The 17,304-nt window shown below is 38.8% G+C and overlaps 1 protein-coding gene across 6 annotated transcripts in view; it reads left to right on the top strand.

Annotated features, from left to right (window-relative positions):
- The window catches only part of LOC143039546 (serine/threonine-protein kinase stk11-like), a 51,213-nt gene that overhangs the window by 22,294 nt on the left and 11,615 nt on the right, over positions 1-17,304 (top strand). For 2 of the 6 annotated variants that reach the window (XM_076209729.1, XM_076209728.1), the window contains exon 8: positions 2,248-2,419. In XM_076209729.1, the coding sequence (XP_076065844.1) occupies positions 2,248-2,393 (146 nt within the window). In that variant the 3' untranslated portion in view covers positions 2,394-2,419. Of the gene's footprint in view, positions 1-1,620; positions 1,717-2,247; positions 2,493-16,145; positions 16,830-17,304 lie in introns of those variants that run through there. The other 4 variants (XR_012967647.1, XM_076209730.1, XM_076209731.1 and 1 more) reach the window with 4 other exon arrangements.

The raw sequence follows: 17,304 nt of genomic DNA, 5'->3' as shown, positions 1-17,304 counted from the left end.
ATCTTGTAGTGGATACCAAAGGTTCACTCAATAAACATACCCATGTGTCTACATGCATCATTGTTCAAATGTATAAAGCTTGCATGAATAAACCAACACTTGAGACAGCTCTTAGATTTCACCCCAGGTCAGACTGTGTGTCAACCTTGTTCAGTCTTGTTCACTCTTTCGCTTCATCTACTTTATGCATGCGGGTGGCATGGCCCAGTGGTAGAGCTTTGGCTTTGCATTGCAGGATCCTGGGTTCGCACCTGACCTGCTCCCACCAGTCAGCTCAGCTGTGAATGAGTACTGGCATCTGCTGGGGAGTCAAGGCAGGGGCGGAAAGGAACGGGCCACCTTCCCACATTATCCCAAGGCCTAGTATACATGTCTCTACAAGACATGACCCTATGCTATCGAGCATGAGACCAACTTTGACTCTGACTTCATGGCTGCCACTGCTCAGTCCCTCCCACACAGTTGCATTGCATCCAAAAATATTCATAGACAGGTTTTCATGACTCAAAGTTTTGAATGGGACACACTAGCCTCATTGCAACACATACAACATACTATCCATGGATATAACATGCCAGTAAACTGTTGTAAATGTACTTCATTTGTTTTATATGGTACAGTATATGATACATAGTTGTTAAACATGTATATAGTTGGGGTGGTGAGGGAGGTAAACACAAAGATGCTAGGCAGGGGTGGAGTTATTGAGAGTGGAAGTAAGTGGGAGGTGAGCCAGTTGCTGTTTGCAGATGACACTACAGTTCTAACTGAGGGGATAGACTGAGGTAGCTGGTGGCAAAGCTTGGGAAAAAATGTGAGAAGAGGAAAATGAAAATAAATGTGGACAAAGGGATGAGGGTGGTAAGTTTACAGGGTGAGGAGGTGGAGAATGTGGAGAGCTTAAGTATTTGAGGTCAAATATGGAAGATAAAGGAAAACTAGGGGTGGAAGCTAATTGTAGAGTAATGTAATGGAAACAATTAAATTTCTTTTGGAAATAAAGTGTTATGAGAATGGACTTATGGGGATGAACCCAAAGAAGAGATGATATGAGGGAGTGATTGTTCCCACATCACTGAAGAGAGCCAAGACATGGAAAATATGAAGGAGGCAAAAGGAAGAGTCTAAAGATGTTTGAGATGAAGGTGTTTAAGAAGTACTCTAGATGTAACAAAGGTGGGTAGAGTGAGATATATGGAAGTGAAGTAGGGAGTTGGGGTGGAAAGAGAGTTGGTAAATAGAGTAGAGCCTAGATTGCTGAGTTGGTATTGGAATATGGGAAGAATAATTGAGGAAAGACTAGCTGGGAGAATGTGTAAAGCCGAAGTGGATGGAGTAACTAGGGAACACCAAGAACGAGGTAGACAGATGGATTGAAGGGGGCATTGGATGCGGGAGGAATGTCATGAACAAGGAAATATACAAAAGATAGGAGTGAATAGTGGTTATAAATGAATGAGGAAATGGCATGGTCTGCAGGGATGTTATTTTTGTCTGTTAATAAAAAAATTATGTGGAGAAGGTGTGTGTAGGGGAAGGGGGTTTGCCATGTAATGGAGCTGCGGGGGTAAACAAACTACAGCTGTGGAAGCATTGTGTCACGCCGTATTCTCTTTGAAGAAGTGTGGCATGGGACAGAGATGACCCTTCGTCTGCACATTGCTAAGATGTGAGGGACAAGAAATGGTTTTTAGATACGTCTGGTTTGGTTGTAGGGTGAGCATATGCTTTGACTTCACCACCTCCAAGTGAGGAAAGGCCTTTTTGAATATGCATTTATATTGTATTCACATCCCATGAAAAACTGGCCCAGTCTAGCAGTACAGAGGAACTTGCAGTCAAAATACCTTCCTGCACATTTATCTCATGTAAGCTCATCTGCCTAAATTTGAGTTGTAATTGGCTGGAGGAGCAGTGACAACAACTAATTGTTATTTATTTATATTATTTGGTTTGATCTAATTATATTTTATTTTGTTTTTAGAATGATCTAACAACAGTTGTTTTCCATTGTAATTTTAGATTTTATTTGTATTGAAAATAGAATTTAACTGGATTAATCTAAATTGGCAATAACTTCTTGCTACCAAAAGGGTTGCCATAGAAATTAGTAGAATAGGGTAGCAAGTCAGAATTAAAGGTATAGTACCACCCATCACACAAGGGATTACATCTCAGTTCATTTTCATTGTTTCAATTCATAATGAAGAGAGACTTAATGCTATGTTTTATGTTTTGGTCATACAGAGTCACGTAACCAAACCGACTGTATCTCGGAAGCATCAGGTGGTGACGAGCCCCGAGATAGGAAATCTGCTGTCGGGAAGCGAAGAAGAAGCAAGCCCACATCCTGCATTAGTGTCAAGAGTATTGCAACCTGTAAACAGTCATGACATTTCAATTGTCGACTCTGCTGAATGTTAGTATGACATTGCACTGATTATAAAATATTAAATGGTGTGATGTCTGTTGTCATCTTAATCACAGATACAGTGGTAGTTCATTTTTTCACCTTTTTATAAAGATAAATAATGAGGTGTCATTTATTACATTTCTGAAGTGACATTACTACACTCAGGTTGTCATCTTGGACATAGTGTTGTAATGATAATTTGTTATATTAATTACCTCATGCCATTTCAGTTGTCTTGTGAGTGATGCATTTCAGTCATTTCAGTCATCACTCATGCTGAGTGACATGTATGGCATTTCAATTGTCATTATTTGCACTGATCTAACATTTGAGTGGCCACTTAGCCGGAGTGGAAACAATATCTCTTCTGCAGGGGTGGCCTTGAAAGCAAGTATTGTAAGAATATTTGGTTATATTTGTTAATAAATAACAAATGAATTCAAATATTTTGTATATATCAGTGTGTATAATGTATACAGAAATTTACATTTACACAAGTACACATAGTTAAGTATTAGTATGTATGCCTTTGGATAGTTGTATGAAAATGCATTGTATATATATTGTGTGTGTGCATGTATGTACTTGTGTGTGTATGTGTATGTGTGTGTGTACATATGCATATATATATGTATATATGTATGTACATATGTATGATAAGTATGTATGTGAAGGAGATTCCAGATAACATCACCCAGTAATAAAAAGAGAATTAAGATTGAATTAAATGGAAATAGGTTCTGGAGATATATAGCCTGAGTTTACTCAAATCAAAATTATGGTACAAGTAATGTTAGATAACATAATAATGCATATAAAATGCATTAGGATATCAAATAACATACTTTGGATGCAGAGATATTAACCAGCAAGTCATTGGGAAGCCAGTATATCGGTGCATTGGAGGTTACTGTGGAGAGCTAACGACTAATTTCACTTCAGGTGGAGAGGGTTCTTGTCATTTAAACTTTTGTTGGGCAGTTTAGCTTTTGACTGATTTTGTTCTGACCTGCCAGGTGGTTTCAGCTGGCTGCAAGAGTGCCTGGGAATGGGTTAACTTTTCACAATCTAAATTATATTACGCATATTTTCAAATACTCGTGCAGCTTTGTTTGATTTAAAAGATGTTGTTTTGAGTAGGATTTCCAGTTTCAGTTAATAGTATACATAACACAATGTCTCATGTATGGAAGCAGTAATGGATACCAGCTTGTGGTTATTCTGCAGGATGGACATTAGAGAAAATAATTTCTGATGCAGATCTTTTTTAAATCCATTCAAGACCCTCACCTCCAAATGGAGGTGGAGCCTTGATGAGCAGGGTCTCCAGCTGGGCACAAGAACTCCATCGGCTTTGATGATCCTCTTTTTGACATGAGGAGAATTGGCAACATGTGGTTGCTGGTGCTGCTGCTTCTCTTCCCCTCCTTTCATATCCCTCCTCCTCCTCCTCCTCTTCTTCTTCCTCCTCCTGCTCCTCCTCTTCCTGCTCCTCCTCTTCCTCCTCTTCCTCTTCCTCTTCCTCCTCTCTAGCAGATGACAGAACAGTTACACTCAGACAAGTTCAGCATTTCATCCCATAGAGATCTACAAAAGTGCCCAAGGACTATTGGAAGCTAATATGGGGTTGTGAGTTTCTAATCGACAAAAATTGAAACAGCCATTATTATTGTCTCTGCTGTTAAGTAATTTATCATTTCATTACTTGGTAAAGACCATGGTCCACACAAGGCTGATCCAACAAAGAAATTATAATGTGAAAACTGGTAAGTGAAACATCTCTTGACTAATTGGGGAAAGGGGTAACTCAGTCCAAGCCTACATGTGTTTGTATTCTAAATCAACAATGATCACTTTTTTTTTTTCTCTCTCTTTTTTTTCTCCTCTCTCTCTCTCTCTCTCTCTCTCTCTCTCTCTCTCTCTCTCTCTCTCTCTCTCTCTCTCTCTCTCTCTCTCTCTCTCTCTCTCTCTCTCCAGAAAGAGATGATGCTATTTTATTACATTATGCTGGCCCACCACTCTTAATACTGTCCTGTACCACTTTGAATATTCATTTCCTTTTTTGCCAAACCCTGTGGTAGGGGAGAAATAATACGGCCATCGAGTGTTCCCACTTGAGTCGTAAAAGGCAACAAAAATGGGACAGGGATAGGACTAGGCATCCTACTCTCTGTAGCCCCAAAGGGGACATTCCTAAAAAAAGCAAAGGCATAAGAGGGTCTGGGAGGAGTTTTCCAACCAGAACCCTAAGGTTTGGGTCTTTTAATGTGCATGTATGTGGTACAGATGAGAGTAAAAGGGAAGAGATAGGCAGTATGTTTGTGAGAAGAAAGATGGATGTGTTGGCATTAAGTGAAACTAAGTTGAAAGGGAGGGGCCAGTTTGAGTTTGGGAATGTAATTGGGAGGGTGTCAGGAGTGAAGAGAGGATGAGGGAGAGAAGGGGTGCTTATACTAGTAAGTGAAGAGATAGGTAAGCTAGTGGAGTGGAAGGAGGTGAAACTGGGAATGGAGATGTGGGTTTTTGTAAGTGCATATGGGCCTGGTGCAGAGAATAGTGTAGAGGAAAATGAGGCTCTTTGTATAGATTTAAATGAGTGCAAAGAGGGTTTAGGGAGAAATGTCAATATTGTGGTATTGGGAGATCTCAAAACTATTGTAGGAGACAAACCAATAGACGAAGTGGTTGGGAAGTGTGGATTGACAGGAAAAAATTGTAGTGGAGAGATGATGGTGATGTTTATAGAGAGTTGATGATAGCAAATACAGTGTTTAGGAAGAAAATCAAGCATAAGTACACATGGGAGAGGGTGTTGGATGGAAGGGTAGTAGATAGGGCTTCAATGAACTATATAGTAGTAACCAGGGGAAGAGTTGGGAAAGTTTTAGATGTACATGTTCTTAGGGGAGAGAGTGGGGAAATATCAGATAATTTTTGGTGAAAGGTAAGTGGAGAGTGGAAGATAGATGAGAAAAGAGGAAAAGGACAGAAGTTAGGGAGGTGCTTAAAAGTAAAGTGCTTAAATGAGAAAGAAAAGGATGAGTACAAGAAGAATCTGAGAGGAGAGTGGGAGTGAAGGATAGAGGAGTGGAGGAGGAATAGAGATGTTTCAAGGAAGGAGTCACAAGGTGTGCAAAGATGTATGGAACAAGGAGGATGGGAGGAAATAGAAGGAAGGGTAGTGAGTGGTGGTGATAATGAAGCAAAGAAAGTTGTAGATGAGAAGTGAGCATTCACAGATTGGTTGCAAAATAGGATGAGAATCATACGAGATGTAAAAAGAAAAGAGAAGTAAAGTATTAGATAAAGGAGGCAAAAACAAGAGATGTGAAATGGGGTAAGAGTATGATAGAAGTTTTTGATAGTAATAAAAAGATGTTTTGGAAGGAAATTAAGAGAGGAAGGGGAGGCAAATTAAGTACAGAAGACGGTAAAAAGGACAAATACAGAGATGATAATGAAAGAGACGGCAGCAAGAGGAAGAAGGATAGGGAAAGAAAGGTAGTTGCAGTGGGAAGTGCTAAGAAAATGAATGAAGAATGAGAAAAATGGAGGAGAAATAAGGAAAGATGAAGTGTCAGGCAGAATATCTAAAAAGAATGGTACAGTAATGGTGGACTGGCTGGTGAAGTTATTTAATGTTTGTCTAAAAGATGGTAGAATGCTGAAGGATTGGAGAAGTGCCTATGTAGTTCCACTTTACAAGGGAAAAGGGGACAAGTGTGAGTATAGTAGTTTCAGAGGGATCAGTTTGTTAAGTGTAGTTGGGAAGGTTTATGGGAGGGTTTTGATTGAGAGGATTAGGAGAGGAACAAAGGGCATAATTAGTGAGGAACAGTGTGGGTTTATGACAGGTAGGGGTTGCATGGATCAGATTTTTGTGGTAAGGCAGATATGTGAGAAGGCTTCAGATAAAGGTAAGGATATTTTTTGGGCCTTTATGGATTTGTAAAAGGCATATGACAGGGTAGACCAGAAGACACTGTCAGAGGTATTGCAGATATATAAGAGCAGTCAAGAGTTTTTACTAGAGTAGTAGAGCCTGTGTTAGAATTAGAAATGGAGAGAGTGAGTGGTTTGAGGGAAAGGTAGGATTTTCCCAGGGATGTGTCATGTTGCTTTGGCTGTTTAATTTATACATGGATGGGGTAGTCCAAGAGGATAATGCAAGGTTATTGGGCCAGGGATTGGAGGTGGTTAAAAAAAATTGAGAAAATAGCCAGTTGTTGTTTGCTCAGAGAAGGATCAGAGGAGGGATTAAGAAAGTTAGTGACATAAAAGAAGGATGTTGAAGATAAACGTGGGTAAAAGTAAGGTGATGAGATGTGCAAGGGGAGAAGATGGCAGCAAGTTGGAAGGGAGTATTAATGGAGAGAGACAAGAGGAAGTGGATAGCTTTAGATACTTGGGGGTCAATATGGCAGGAAAGGGAGGAGTGGAGGTGGAGGTAGAATGAAGATTGAGAGAAGCATGCAAATGCCTTAGGGGATTAAAAAGTGTAATGAAAAATAGACATTTTGGAATGTATGCTAAGAGGAGAATGTATGAAGGGGTAATTGTGCCAACAGCACTCTATGAGGCAAAAATATGGAACATAATAGAGGAAGAGTAAATGTGTTTGAGACAAAATGACTGAGAAGTATGGTAGAGGTCACTAGGCTGGATAGAGTGAGAAATGAGGAGGTAAGAAGGTGAGTGGGGGTGGAAAGGGAGTTGGGAGATAGGGTTGATGAAAGAGTATAGGGATAGTTTGAACATATGGAAAGAATGAGTGAAGAAATATTAGTAAAACAGGTGTGGAAGGCAGAGGTGGAGGGAGTGAACATGAGAGGGCAACCAAGGATGAGATGGATAGATAGGGTAAAAGGGGCATTGGGAAAGAGGGGAAAATCTGTTGAGGAAGGAGGGAGAAGACAGAAGATAAGGGTGAGTGGGGAGGGGGGATGAGAGAGTATGTGTGAATGGTATTTTGATGCAGCCCGAAGGGGTTTCTCCCCATCTTTTTCTGCATAAGGGAATAGAGAGGGGGTTGTTGCCAATTAAATGAAGCAGCCTTGCTGTGGGTGTGCTGTGTCTTGCTCCATTGCTTCTGACCTAGGGTAGTGGGTGAGATGCAGTGATGACCCATTATCCAGTAGGAGCCAAAAAAAAAAAAAAAAAAAAAAAGGGAGGGAGGGGTGGTGAATGTGAGACAAGAAACAATGGTCTCAAACTGTCCGGAAATAGATTTAATTTGGAAGTGGGTAGAAACAACTTTGCCAACCATGTAGTTAATGAATGGAATAAACTGCCTTCAGAGGCAGTGCAGTGTAGTTCAGTTTGAAGCTTTAAGAATCATTTAGATAAACACCTAAGCAAGATGCTTTAATGACTATCATTTATTTTATATTATTTGTTTTGTTATCATTTGTCTGTTTGTTTATTATTATTTGCTTGATTCTCATTTATTATTAGTTATGTTTTTTTTTTTTTTTTTTTTTTTTTTAAGGTGCTAAGATAGGAGGGAGGGTGGAGGGGTGTGGAGTATATTCAGGGATGGATTGGGTGGGAATTATTTAATGCCTTTTCCTTTTTGGCTACCTCCCTTGTAAGGGGGAAAAAGCCTTGGTATATGTATGTATGTATATGTCAATTTATTATTATTTACTGTTTACCTGTTTGTTTATTATTTAGCTATGCCTATGCATTCATTTATGTATTTTATTAATTATTTACATTGTTATAGATTTTATTTATTCATTTATTTATTATTATGATTTTTTTTTTTTTTTTTTTTTTTTTTTTTTTTCTTCTCCCCGACCTAGATATGGACCAAAAGGTCTCCTGTTGGCATGCTCCACCTTTGTAATCCTTATATGAAGATGAAATAGGTGGGAGTGGATGAAATAGGTGGGAATTATTTAATGCCTTTTCCTTTTTGGCTACCTCCCTTGTAAGGGGGAAAAAGCCTTGGTATATGTATGTATGTATATGTCAATTTATTATTATTTACTGTTTACCTGTTTGTTTATTATTTAGCTATGCCTATGCATTCATTTATGTATTTTATTAATTATTTACATTGTTATAGATTTTATTTATTCATTTATTTATCATTATGATTTTTTTTTTTTTTTTTTTTTTTTTACCTAGATATGGACCAAAAGGTCTCCTGTTGGCATGCTCCACCTTTGTAATCCTTATATGAAGATGAAATAGGTGGGAGTGGATGCCTTTGACTTTGGCTACCTCCCTTGTAAGGGAGAAAAAGCCCTTGGTAAATCTATGTATGTATATGTAGGAGAGTTTAATTATATATATATATACAGACGCTCCTCAACTTACGTTTTAGTTACGTTCCGAACAGCCGAACGTAAGTTGTTACTGTACTATACATCCGTAAATTCTATTACCGTATCTTATAAAACACCCCTAAATCATTAATTATACACATAACATTGTAAAATAATAACATTAATTTCAAATAAATTAAATTCAAGCAACATAAATTGAGGTGGTGGAGGAGGAGGGTGAGGAGGATGAGGCAAGGCACGTTCAGTCTGTCGTTTGTGCCATGTAAACAATGGATGCAGCATCGTGCATAAGTATCGTTTGAACTACGGAGAGCGCGCTAAACTAAAAAATTCACTTTTTTTTTTTTTTTTGTCAGTTCAAACCTAAATTCGAAAAATCGTAAAACAAATGAACGTAAGTAGAGGAGCGTCTGTATATATATATATATTAAGCATTAGGGGTTCCCAAAAATTACAATTCCATGATATTTTGGTGTGCTATCTTTTTCTTCTTCCTTCTCCTCCTTTCTTCCTCCTCCTTTCTTCTTCCTTCTTCTTAGTAACACTATTTTTTGACTCATACAAGATTTCAAATTGACAAAGATATGACTGTATTTACAAAAAATGTCATGAAATTTGCCGGGCCCTCCTGATGGTAATGGCTCTATCAGAAATGTGAAATGAGTGCAAGGTAAGTCAAACTGGTAAAGTAATAGAAGGAGGTTATTATCAGTTACTGGTATTTATTCAGTCAATTTCAGGCTCTTGAAATCATCAATATTTACTACATTTATATTTCAATTTTGCTGGGCATGGCTACACATATTATGCTGCATGTCATTGCAAATGGTACGCTCCGTAGAATCACCCGATAGTTACAGCAGGACAGGTAATATGTATACACACAAAGAGATTTGACATAGAAATATATTTGACAAAACACAAGGGAAAGTACAAAATGAATTACTGGACCATATGAAAAAGAAGAAAGGTAGCAAAGATAAGCATATTTGAAAACTTTCAGTGTTAGATGGTGTTCTCTGCAAGCACACTAGTATGGGTCTTCTCTTGAGAGGGATTTTTCTGTGGGGCTGATACTGGGTGGATTGTTGGAGTATTGAGTTTCATGGTCTGTCTTGAAGAACTTGTTTGGTGATGTGGGTGTGTATGTGTTTTTGTGTGGATGTATTGTATCGGCATTTAAAATAGTATCAACATGCAATAGATCTGGCCACAGAATCAAACTACCCTAGATGCAACCACCACACAGGACAATGAACACCTTACCTTACAATGCTCCACACTAACAGCCCCTGGACAACAGCACAATATCTCTTTCTCTCTTTCCAAGGTGATTTATGGGTTTGTCTGGTGGCTTTAATCAATTACCTGGGAGCTGTTGGTCTCCTACAAGAAAGACCTTGGGCAACGGATTGATTGGTTGATTGGTGCACTGAAATAGCAACGTAGAGACAGTATTTATTTAGGTAAAGAAAGAATTTATAATAAACCTAGTAACACCACTCTTAACAAAAACACAGAAATCATTTGATAAAGGACTTTTGAACCATCTTCATATCAGTGATTAAAAACAAGTCAAGATGAAATTTTTACCCATTTTCTTCAAGGACATTTCAACTGTGGTAATGTGGACTGGAGAAACTTGAATTAGAATAAAAATTAGTGAAAGTGTGTTGTATTAGCATGTGTAAGTGTGTGTGTGAGTTGTGCTTATATTATCTCTGTCCTCACTTATCACATTGCCAATTCATGTACTGTATGTTGTTGGACCTGGTTATATCTTCATCAGTCTTATTCCACAAATTAATGCATCAGTGTAGAGGTCTGTGCTTCCTAGCATCTTTTTTTTTTTTTTTCTTTAACTGTGACTTGTTCTTGATTTTTCATCCCAAACTAGCGAATCCTCCATGTCAACTTTTTATTATTATTATTTTTTTTTTCTCATTAAATTGTCATCATGTCACCTCATTCTTGCTGTGTCTTACTGCATTGCTCCTGACCCAGGGTAGTGGGCACACTGGGATGACCCATCATCCATGAGGAGCTAAGATGAAAGGGAGGCGGCAGGAGATAGTGGTGAGAGGGGAATGGTTATGTATAGATGAAACTGTGATGCAAGGAAAGGAGGTGGGGGGAGTGGATATACCCAAAGGGATTTCTCCGTCTTCTCTCTTTTTCTGCATGAGGGGATGGAGAGTGGGGGTTCACCAATTAAGTGAAGCAACCATGCTGTGGATGTGCTGTGTCTTGCTATATTGCTCGTGACCCAGGGGGGCAGTGGGCAGGATGACGCAACATACATGAGGAACTATGATGAGAGGGAGGGAAGTTTAGTGGATAGGAGTGGAATGGGTGGGAGTGGGTGTATGCCTTTTGACTTTGACTACCTCCCTTGGTATATATTTTTCATCATTGTTTTCACTAGCTTCATTCCATGCTCTTGAAAACCACCACTGGTATCTCTTTTCCCGCCTCCCTTCAATTATGATTCTTATACTCATTATCTCAGGAACTCCTCCCATCTTCGACCTTGATAGTTCTTTTTGCTGCCATCATCACCCCACCTCCCATTTTTCCTTTCCTACAATTAGGTAAATACATGTGTGTATTTACCTAGTTGTTTTACCTAGCTGTATTTTATGGGAAGGGGAGCTATGCTCGTGGTGACCCGTTTTTGTATCTCGAAAGATCAAGTTTGTTCTTAAATTCTTGTATTGTGTTTGCACACACTATTTTTTCATCCAATCTGTTCCATATATCTATCACTCTGTGTGATAAGCTGTTCTTTTCAGGTGTGTGTGTATATATTATATATATATATATATATATATACAGTCAAACCTCGGTTATCGAACGCTTCTGTTCTCGACCAAATCGGTTTTCGACCAAAAAGTTCGAGAATTTTACGTCTCAGAACTCGACCAAATTTCGGCTCTCGAACAAACCGAAAGAAGCCGAGCGTACCCGAACGCGGCTCACTCGCGAGCCGAGAGAACTCGAACGCCAAGGACGCTTCCTCCGTAGCGCATTTGCGATCAAAGTTCATTCCGAGCAGACGTGTTCGTTCTTATTTACGTAAATCTGACTTTTTTTCATCTTTGCATCGTGTATTAGCCCCCAATCATGGGTCCAAAGAAAGCAAGTTCAAGTGGTGAAGAAAAGAGGAAAGTAGTGCGCAAAACTATTGAATTTAAAAAAGAATTAATAGCGAAATATGAATCTGGCGTTCGTGTGTCTGCGTTGGCTAAGGAGTTTGGGATGGCGAAATCGACGATAAGCACCATCCTAAAAAATAAAGACCAGGTTAAAGCAAGTGATGTGGCTAAAGGATCAAGTGTTTTTAGCAAACAAAGGCCACAGGTATTGGAGGAAGTGGAGAAACTTTTGCTGATTTTCGTAAATGAGAAACAGTTAGCAGGTATTCTTAGTGAAGATGCAATTTGTGCCAAAGCAAGACAATTGTATGAAGATTTGATAAAAAAAGATCCTAGCATTATTCCGGAAGGGTTTGATTTTAAAGCAAGCAGAGGGTGGTTGGAAAAGTTTAAGAAAAGAAGTGGGATACACTTATTTATGGTAAACAGTATACAGTGCAGTTTATGGTGTAAAATAGTAAAAAAAAAATTAGAAAAAGTTGTTTTTTAGACTTGGAACGGATTAAAATTATTTACATTGATTATAATGGGAAAAATTGTTTCGGTTTTCGAACAAATCGCTTTTCGAACAGCCTTCTCGAACGGATTATGTTCGAAAACCGAGGTTTGACTGTATATATATTCAAACACGTGCAAACAAATTTGACTCTACCATGAGACACCTGGAAATCTTGAGTTCAAAGGCTGACATAATTTTGTATTAAAGAAAAATTATTATGATAAATATAATAGTATAGTTTTGTCTCATCCCTGTAAAATAACTAATCAATCAGTCAATTGTTGCACTGGCGATGGACCTCAGAACCTTCCGCAGATCTCAAAAAAAAAAACATTGAAATGTTGTCTGTTATATCAATGTTGGACTGTTTCTACGTTATCACCTCAAAGTGGTAGGAAGGCTCTGGTGCTTGGCTGCTAATACAGTGAGTCCTCATTATACGGTACATATGCGTTCCTGAAAACCTTACTGCAAATTGAAATTACTGTATACTGAACCCAGGTTTCTATTAATGGCAGACGTACCTTCTCCCTGCTCTTTCCTCCTCAAAATATCTAATTTCACCTCCAAAACATGAGTGGATGCCGTATCTGTGAATTTTTCTCACTGTAAATAGAATCAAGGGTAGTAATTACCAAATACCGTAACTGTGAATTTACCGGATAAAGAATTACCGTATAAGGAGGACTCGCTGTACCAATAATTCTATTCATTCAATTCAAAGTGGTAAGGAGAAGAGAGCAGTTACCAGTTGTCATCTCTCCCTATGGGAAAAAGTGTAAGAAATGCTGTTGAAGCTGATATATAGAAATCTTGGGCTCAGTTTGGGGACCAAGTGCCAGCCCCTCAGAGCTGTACCTTCTGATAGAGGTGAAAGGGTTGGCAAGATTTAAAAAATTGGCAGATTTGCTGTCCATCTTGCAGGAACACCACTTACGTAGCTGTCTTTGGTCTCTTTAAGTAACTTACCAACCACTTTTTTTTTTTTTTTTTCCTCTCTTCTTCTACTTCTTCTTCTTCTTCTTCTTTTGTTTATTGTTACCCTTATATGTTTTTTCAGCATAATTCTGAATGTACATGCAGATGTGTGTTAGTGTATGTGCATGTATAGGTTGTTATATTTGCATAGTTGTATTCATGTAATTGAGTGCTGCAGAATAGAAATGAAAGTGGCATCCAGTTTGAAAGGGATTGATACCTTACACACAGTGGCAACTTGTGGCAGTGATGGTGGTGAGGAGCATATGCCAGAAGGCATATAGCTGTAGCCGAAGCCATCACTTTTGTCTTGTGTGCTCGCTCTGTTGGGGCTGTTAATAGTCACAGCTGGAAATTGGAGAGGATTTGAATCTGCAGCCAAGCAAATGCAAGACCATCATGTTTCTGATGATGCCACCAGTGCACACAAAATCAGAGAGGTTTGCAAACATATACAAAAAAGTGTATACGTGCACAATATTCCCCTTGCTGTATTCTCTAGAGCAGCGTTTCTCAACCTTTTCACTCTTGCGTAACCTTTAGAATAAATTGCATGTCTCAAGGAACCCCTGCGCAAAAAAAAAAAACATATGCCATATCTTCCTCATTTTATTTTCATTGTAATGATAGGTTAGATAGGATGATGTCTATATTACATTATTACAATAACCAAGAATATGTTGTGTGTGTTTAATTATATTACATATATGAAATTAAATACATACATATACCAAGGCTTTTTCCCCCTTACTAGGGAGGTAGCCAAAAAGGAAAAGGCATAAAATCATTCCCACCCATTCCATCCCTGAAAACACTCCACACCCCTCCACCCTGCCTCCCATCTTAGCACCTCCTAGATGACGGGTCATCCCTGCACCCTGTCCACTGCCCTGGGTCAGAAGCAGTGTTGCAAGACACAGCACATCCACAGCAAGGCTGCTTCATTAAATCGGTGACTCCCCCTCTCTGTCCCCCCATTGCATAAAAGGAGAGGACGGGGAGAAATCCCTTCGGGCTGCGTCAAAATTTTGCTCACACACACTACCTCACCCCCCATCTCCCCGTCCATTCCACCTCATGCAATCACAACATCTTCCATATGCAACCATTCTCCATTCACCCCTATCTTCTGTCCTCTCCCGTCCTTCCTCAACAGACATTCCCCTCTTCTCCAAAGCCCCCTTCACCCCATCCATCCATCTCATCCTAGGACGTCCCCTGATGTTCACTCCCTCCACATCTGCCTTCCATACCTCCTTTACTAGTCTTTCTTCACTCATTCTTTCCATGTGTCCAAACCATCCTAATACTCTTTCATCAACCCTATCTCCCAACTCCCTTTCCACCCCTATTCTCCTCCTCACCTCCTCATTTCTCACTCTATCTAGCCTAGTAACCCCCATCATACTTCTCAGACACTTCATCTCAAACACATTCAAACTCCTTCTCTCTTCCTCTCTTATGCTCCATGTTTCTGCTCCATACAGTGCTGTTGGCACAATCACTCCTTCATACAGTCTCCTCTTAGCATCCATTCCCAAATTTCTATTCCTCATTACACTTTTTAATCCACCAAGGCATTTACTCGCTTCTCTCAATCTACATTCTACCTCCACCTTTACTCCACCTTTTCCTGCCACATTTGCACCCAAGTATCTAAAACTATCCACTTCCTCCAGTTGCTCTCCCTTAATGCTCACTTCCAGATTACTGCCACTTTCACCCCTTGTACATCTCATCACCTTACTTTTACCCACATTTATCTTCAGCTTTCTTCTATCACACACTCTCCCAAACTCTGTCACCAACTTCCTCAATCCCTCCTCCGATCCTGCCACAAGCGCAGTGTTGTCCGCAAACAACAGCTGGCTCACCTCCCACTTTTCTCCATTTTCTTTAACCATCTCCAATCCCTGACCCACTACCCTTGCATTTACCTCTCGCACTTCCCCATCAAAAATCAAAAGTGCATTAGCTTATCTCACTTGTTCTCGTAGAACCCTTAGGGTTCCGGGGAACCCTGGTTGAGAAACACTGCTCTAGAGGTACAATGACTGGCTCCCTGAAATGTGTGAGGAATTTTGCTCATGTTGATACTGTTTCTTATATGTTTGCAGCTACTATTTCATCACCACAAACTGCCATTGTTGACATTTTGTATGTCTTTATTTCATTGTACTGAAGATCCAGATCTTTATAAACATTACTTTGACCTTCTGACTTAGCCATTGTAGTAGGGAGCATTCACCCCTGGTCTTTCTTTTACTATGATTTTATGAGGAGAGATGTGTACACTGTACTGACTAGTTTATGTTTTTGCTTGTATCAGTGGTTATAATTTCACTGTTTTCCATTTCTTTTGATTCCAAAATTCTGGCTTTGAAATCCTTTCTACTGAATGTCATCTCATCCTTGCTTTATTTTTACTTTTTATTGCTTTCTTTTTCATACATATGTTGGGCTTATTAAGTCCAAGTAATTCATTCCATATATTTGTAAATTTTGTTCCTGAAAAATGTACTATTCCTGTTTTTTCTTAACCACTTTGGTATTGGGAGGGTTACCACAGAGAGGAATGTCATGGAGATAATTGAAATCACCTGGCAACAGCCAGAATTAAAGGAAAAGTTCCAGCTGATTACAGAAGGGGTTAACACTTGATGTCTTGTGAGTTTGCACCAAAACAGGAAGTACTTGATGCTAAGCTGAGGTGATTAGGCCACCTTGTCATTAAATGCCAGCTGAGTTATTCTTTTCACGTGGCTCGCCTACTGGAAGATAACTGTGTCCATGGTGTAATTTTTCAGAGACTTGAATGATTAGGGCTAAGGGATGCCCACATGGGATGTGGCTTCATCAGGTACATAGTATCTACCTAGAAATTATGGGGAATGAAGTGGAAATCTACCTGGGAGCTTGTCAGGGATAATCTGTACAAGGGTGAGTACAGTGATGCATTGTTGTAACGTTTGTGTCCATTGATTGCCTGATGAGGAAAGAAAAATTGGAATATTACAAGATTAACTTATCCTGTAAGTCATAATCAGGTGAATACAATTGTGTGTATATATTGTGTAAATGGTTCCAAGGCATTATATTCATAGATGTGAAGAACTATATCCTGCTCAGATAAAACAAGTTATAAATTCAGATTGCAAAAGAAATGTGTAATAAAGATGTAAAATAAAATTCTGGTACCCAGCTAGGGTAATGGGCAAATAGAATTGAGTGCAATTACAAGTGGTATGCAAGTGAAGTATATAAAAGTTGAAGAAATGTAATGAGTGTGAACTAAATTAAGAAATAAGAGACAGAATACTATGTAAATAATATCCTGCAAACCACAACTATAGTCCATTTTCTTGGAGGTAAAAGTCCAGTACAGGATAAAGTATATCTTGCCTGAAATTTCAAGTTCTAAATATTATCACTTCTGCATTTGCTTCTTAAGGTAGTTTTATTTCCCAGGCACCTCTAGGTGGCTACAACAACCTCTGTAGATATGCTTGAAGTTCTGTATTTATGTTACCTCATTTATTCAAGAGTGTTATTCAAGACTGAAAAAAGACAAAAATGTCAGCAAAAGAAAATAAAGGAGTCACTGAATATCTCTTCATAATCTTTATCTGACATTTCTTGTGGATTGTTACCTCCAGTGATAAAAAAATGGACTATAGTTAAATACACAACACAAATGCATGCATATGCAGACATACACAACTGTGTGATAAGATTTTTTATACTGCTAGATGTCAGTATGCATTATCTTATAGAGGTTTATTATGATATGTTTGTATGTACCAAATGGTCTTTATACATCCCACATTTGTTTTAGTATTTGTTATGTGTCATGCAGTAGAATTTTAATCATTGTGGTCATATGTTGTTAGTGAAGCTTTTTATATTATTACTCTAGTTATTTGCTTTAAGTGATAAATTCTGATTTTGTAGAAGGGGTCATTTCTT

Source organism: Oratosquilla oratoria, chromosome 26 (assembly GCF_046742065.1).
Source record: "Oratosquilla oratoria isolate Oo_2021 chromosome 26, ASM4674206v1, whole genome shotgun sequence".
NCBI classification, from domain to species: domain Eukaryota; kingdom Metazoa; phylum Arthropoda; class Malacostraca; order Stomatopoda; family Squillidae; genus Oratosquilla; species Oratosquilla oratoria.
Note: the sequence above shows the minus strand (reverse complement) of the source record. Positions and strands in the feature narration are given on the sequence as shown.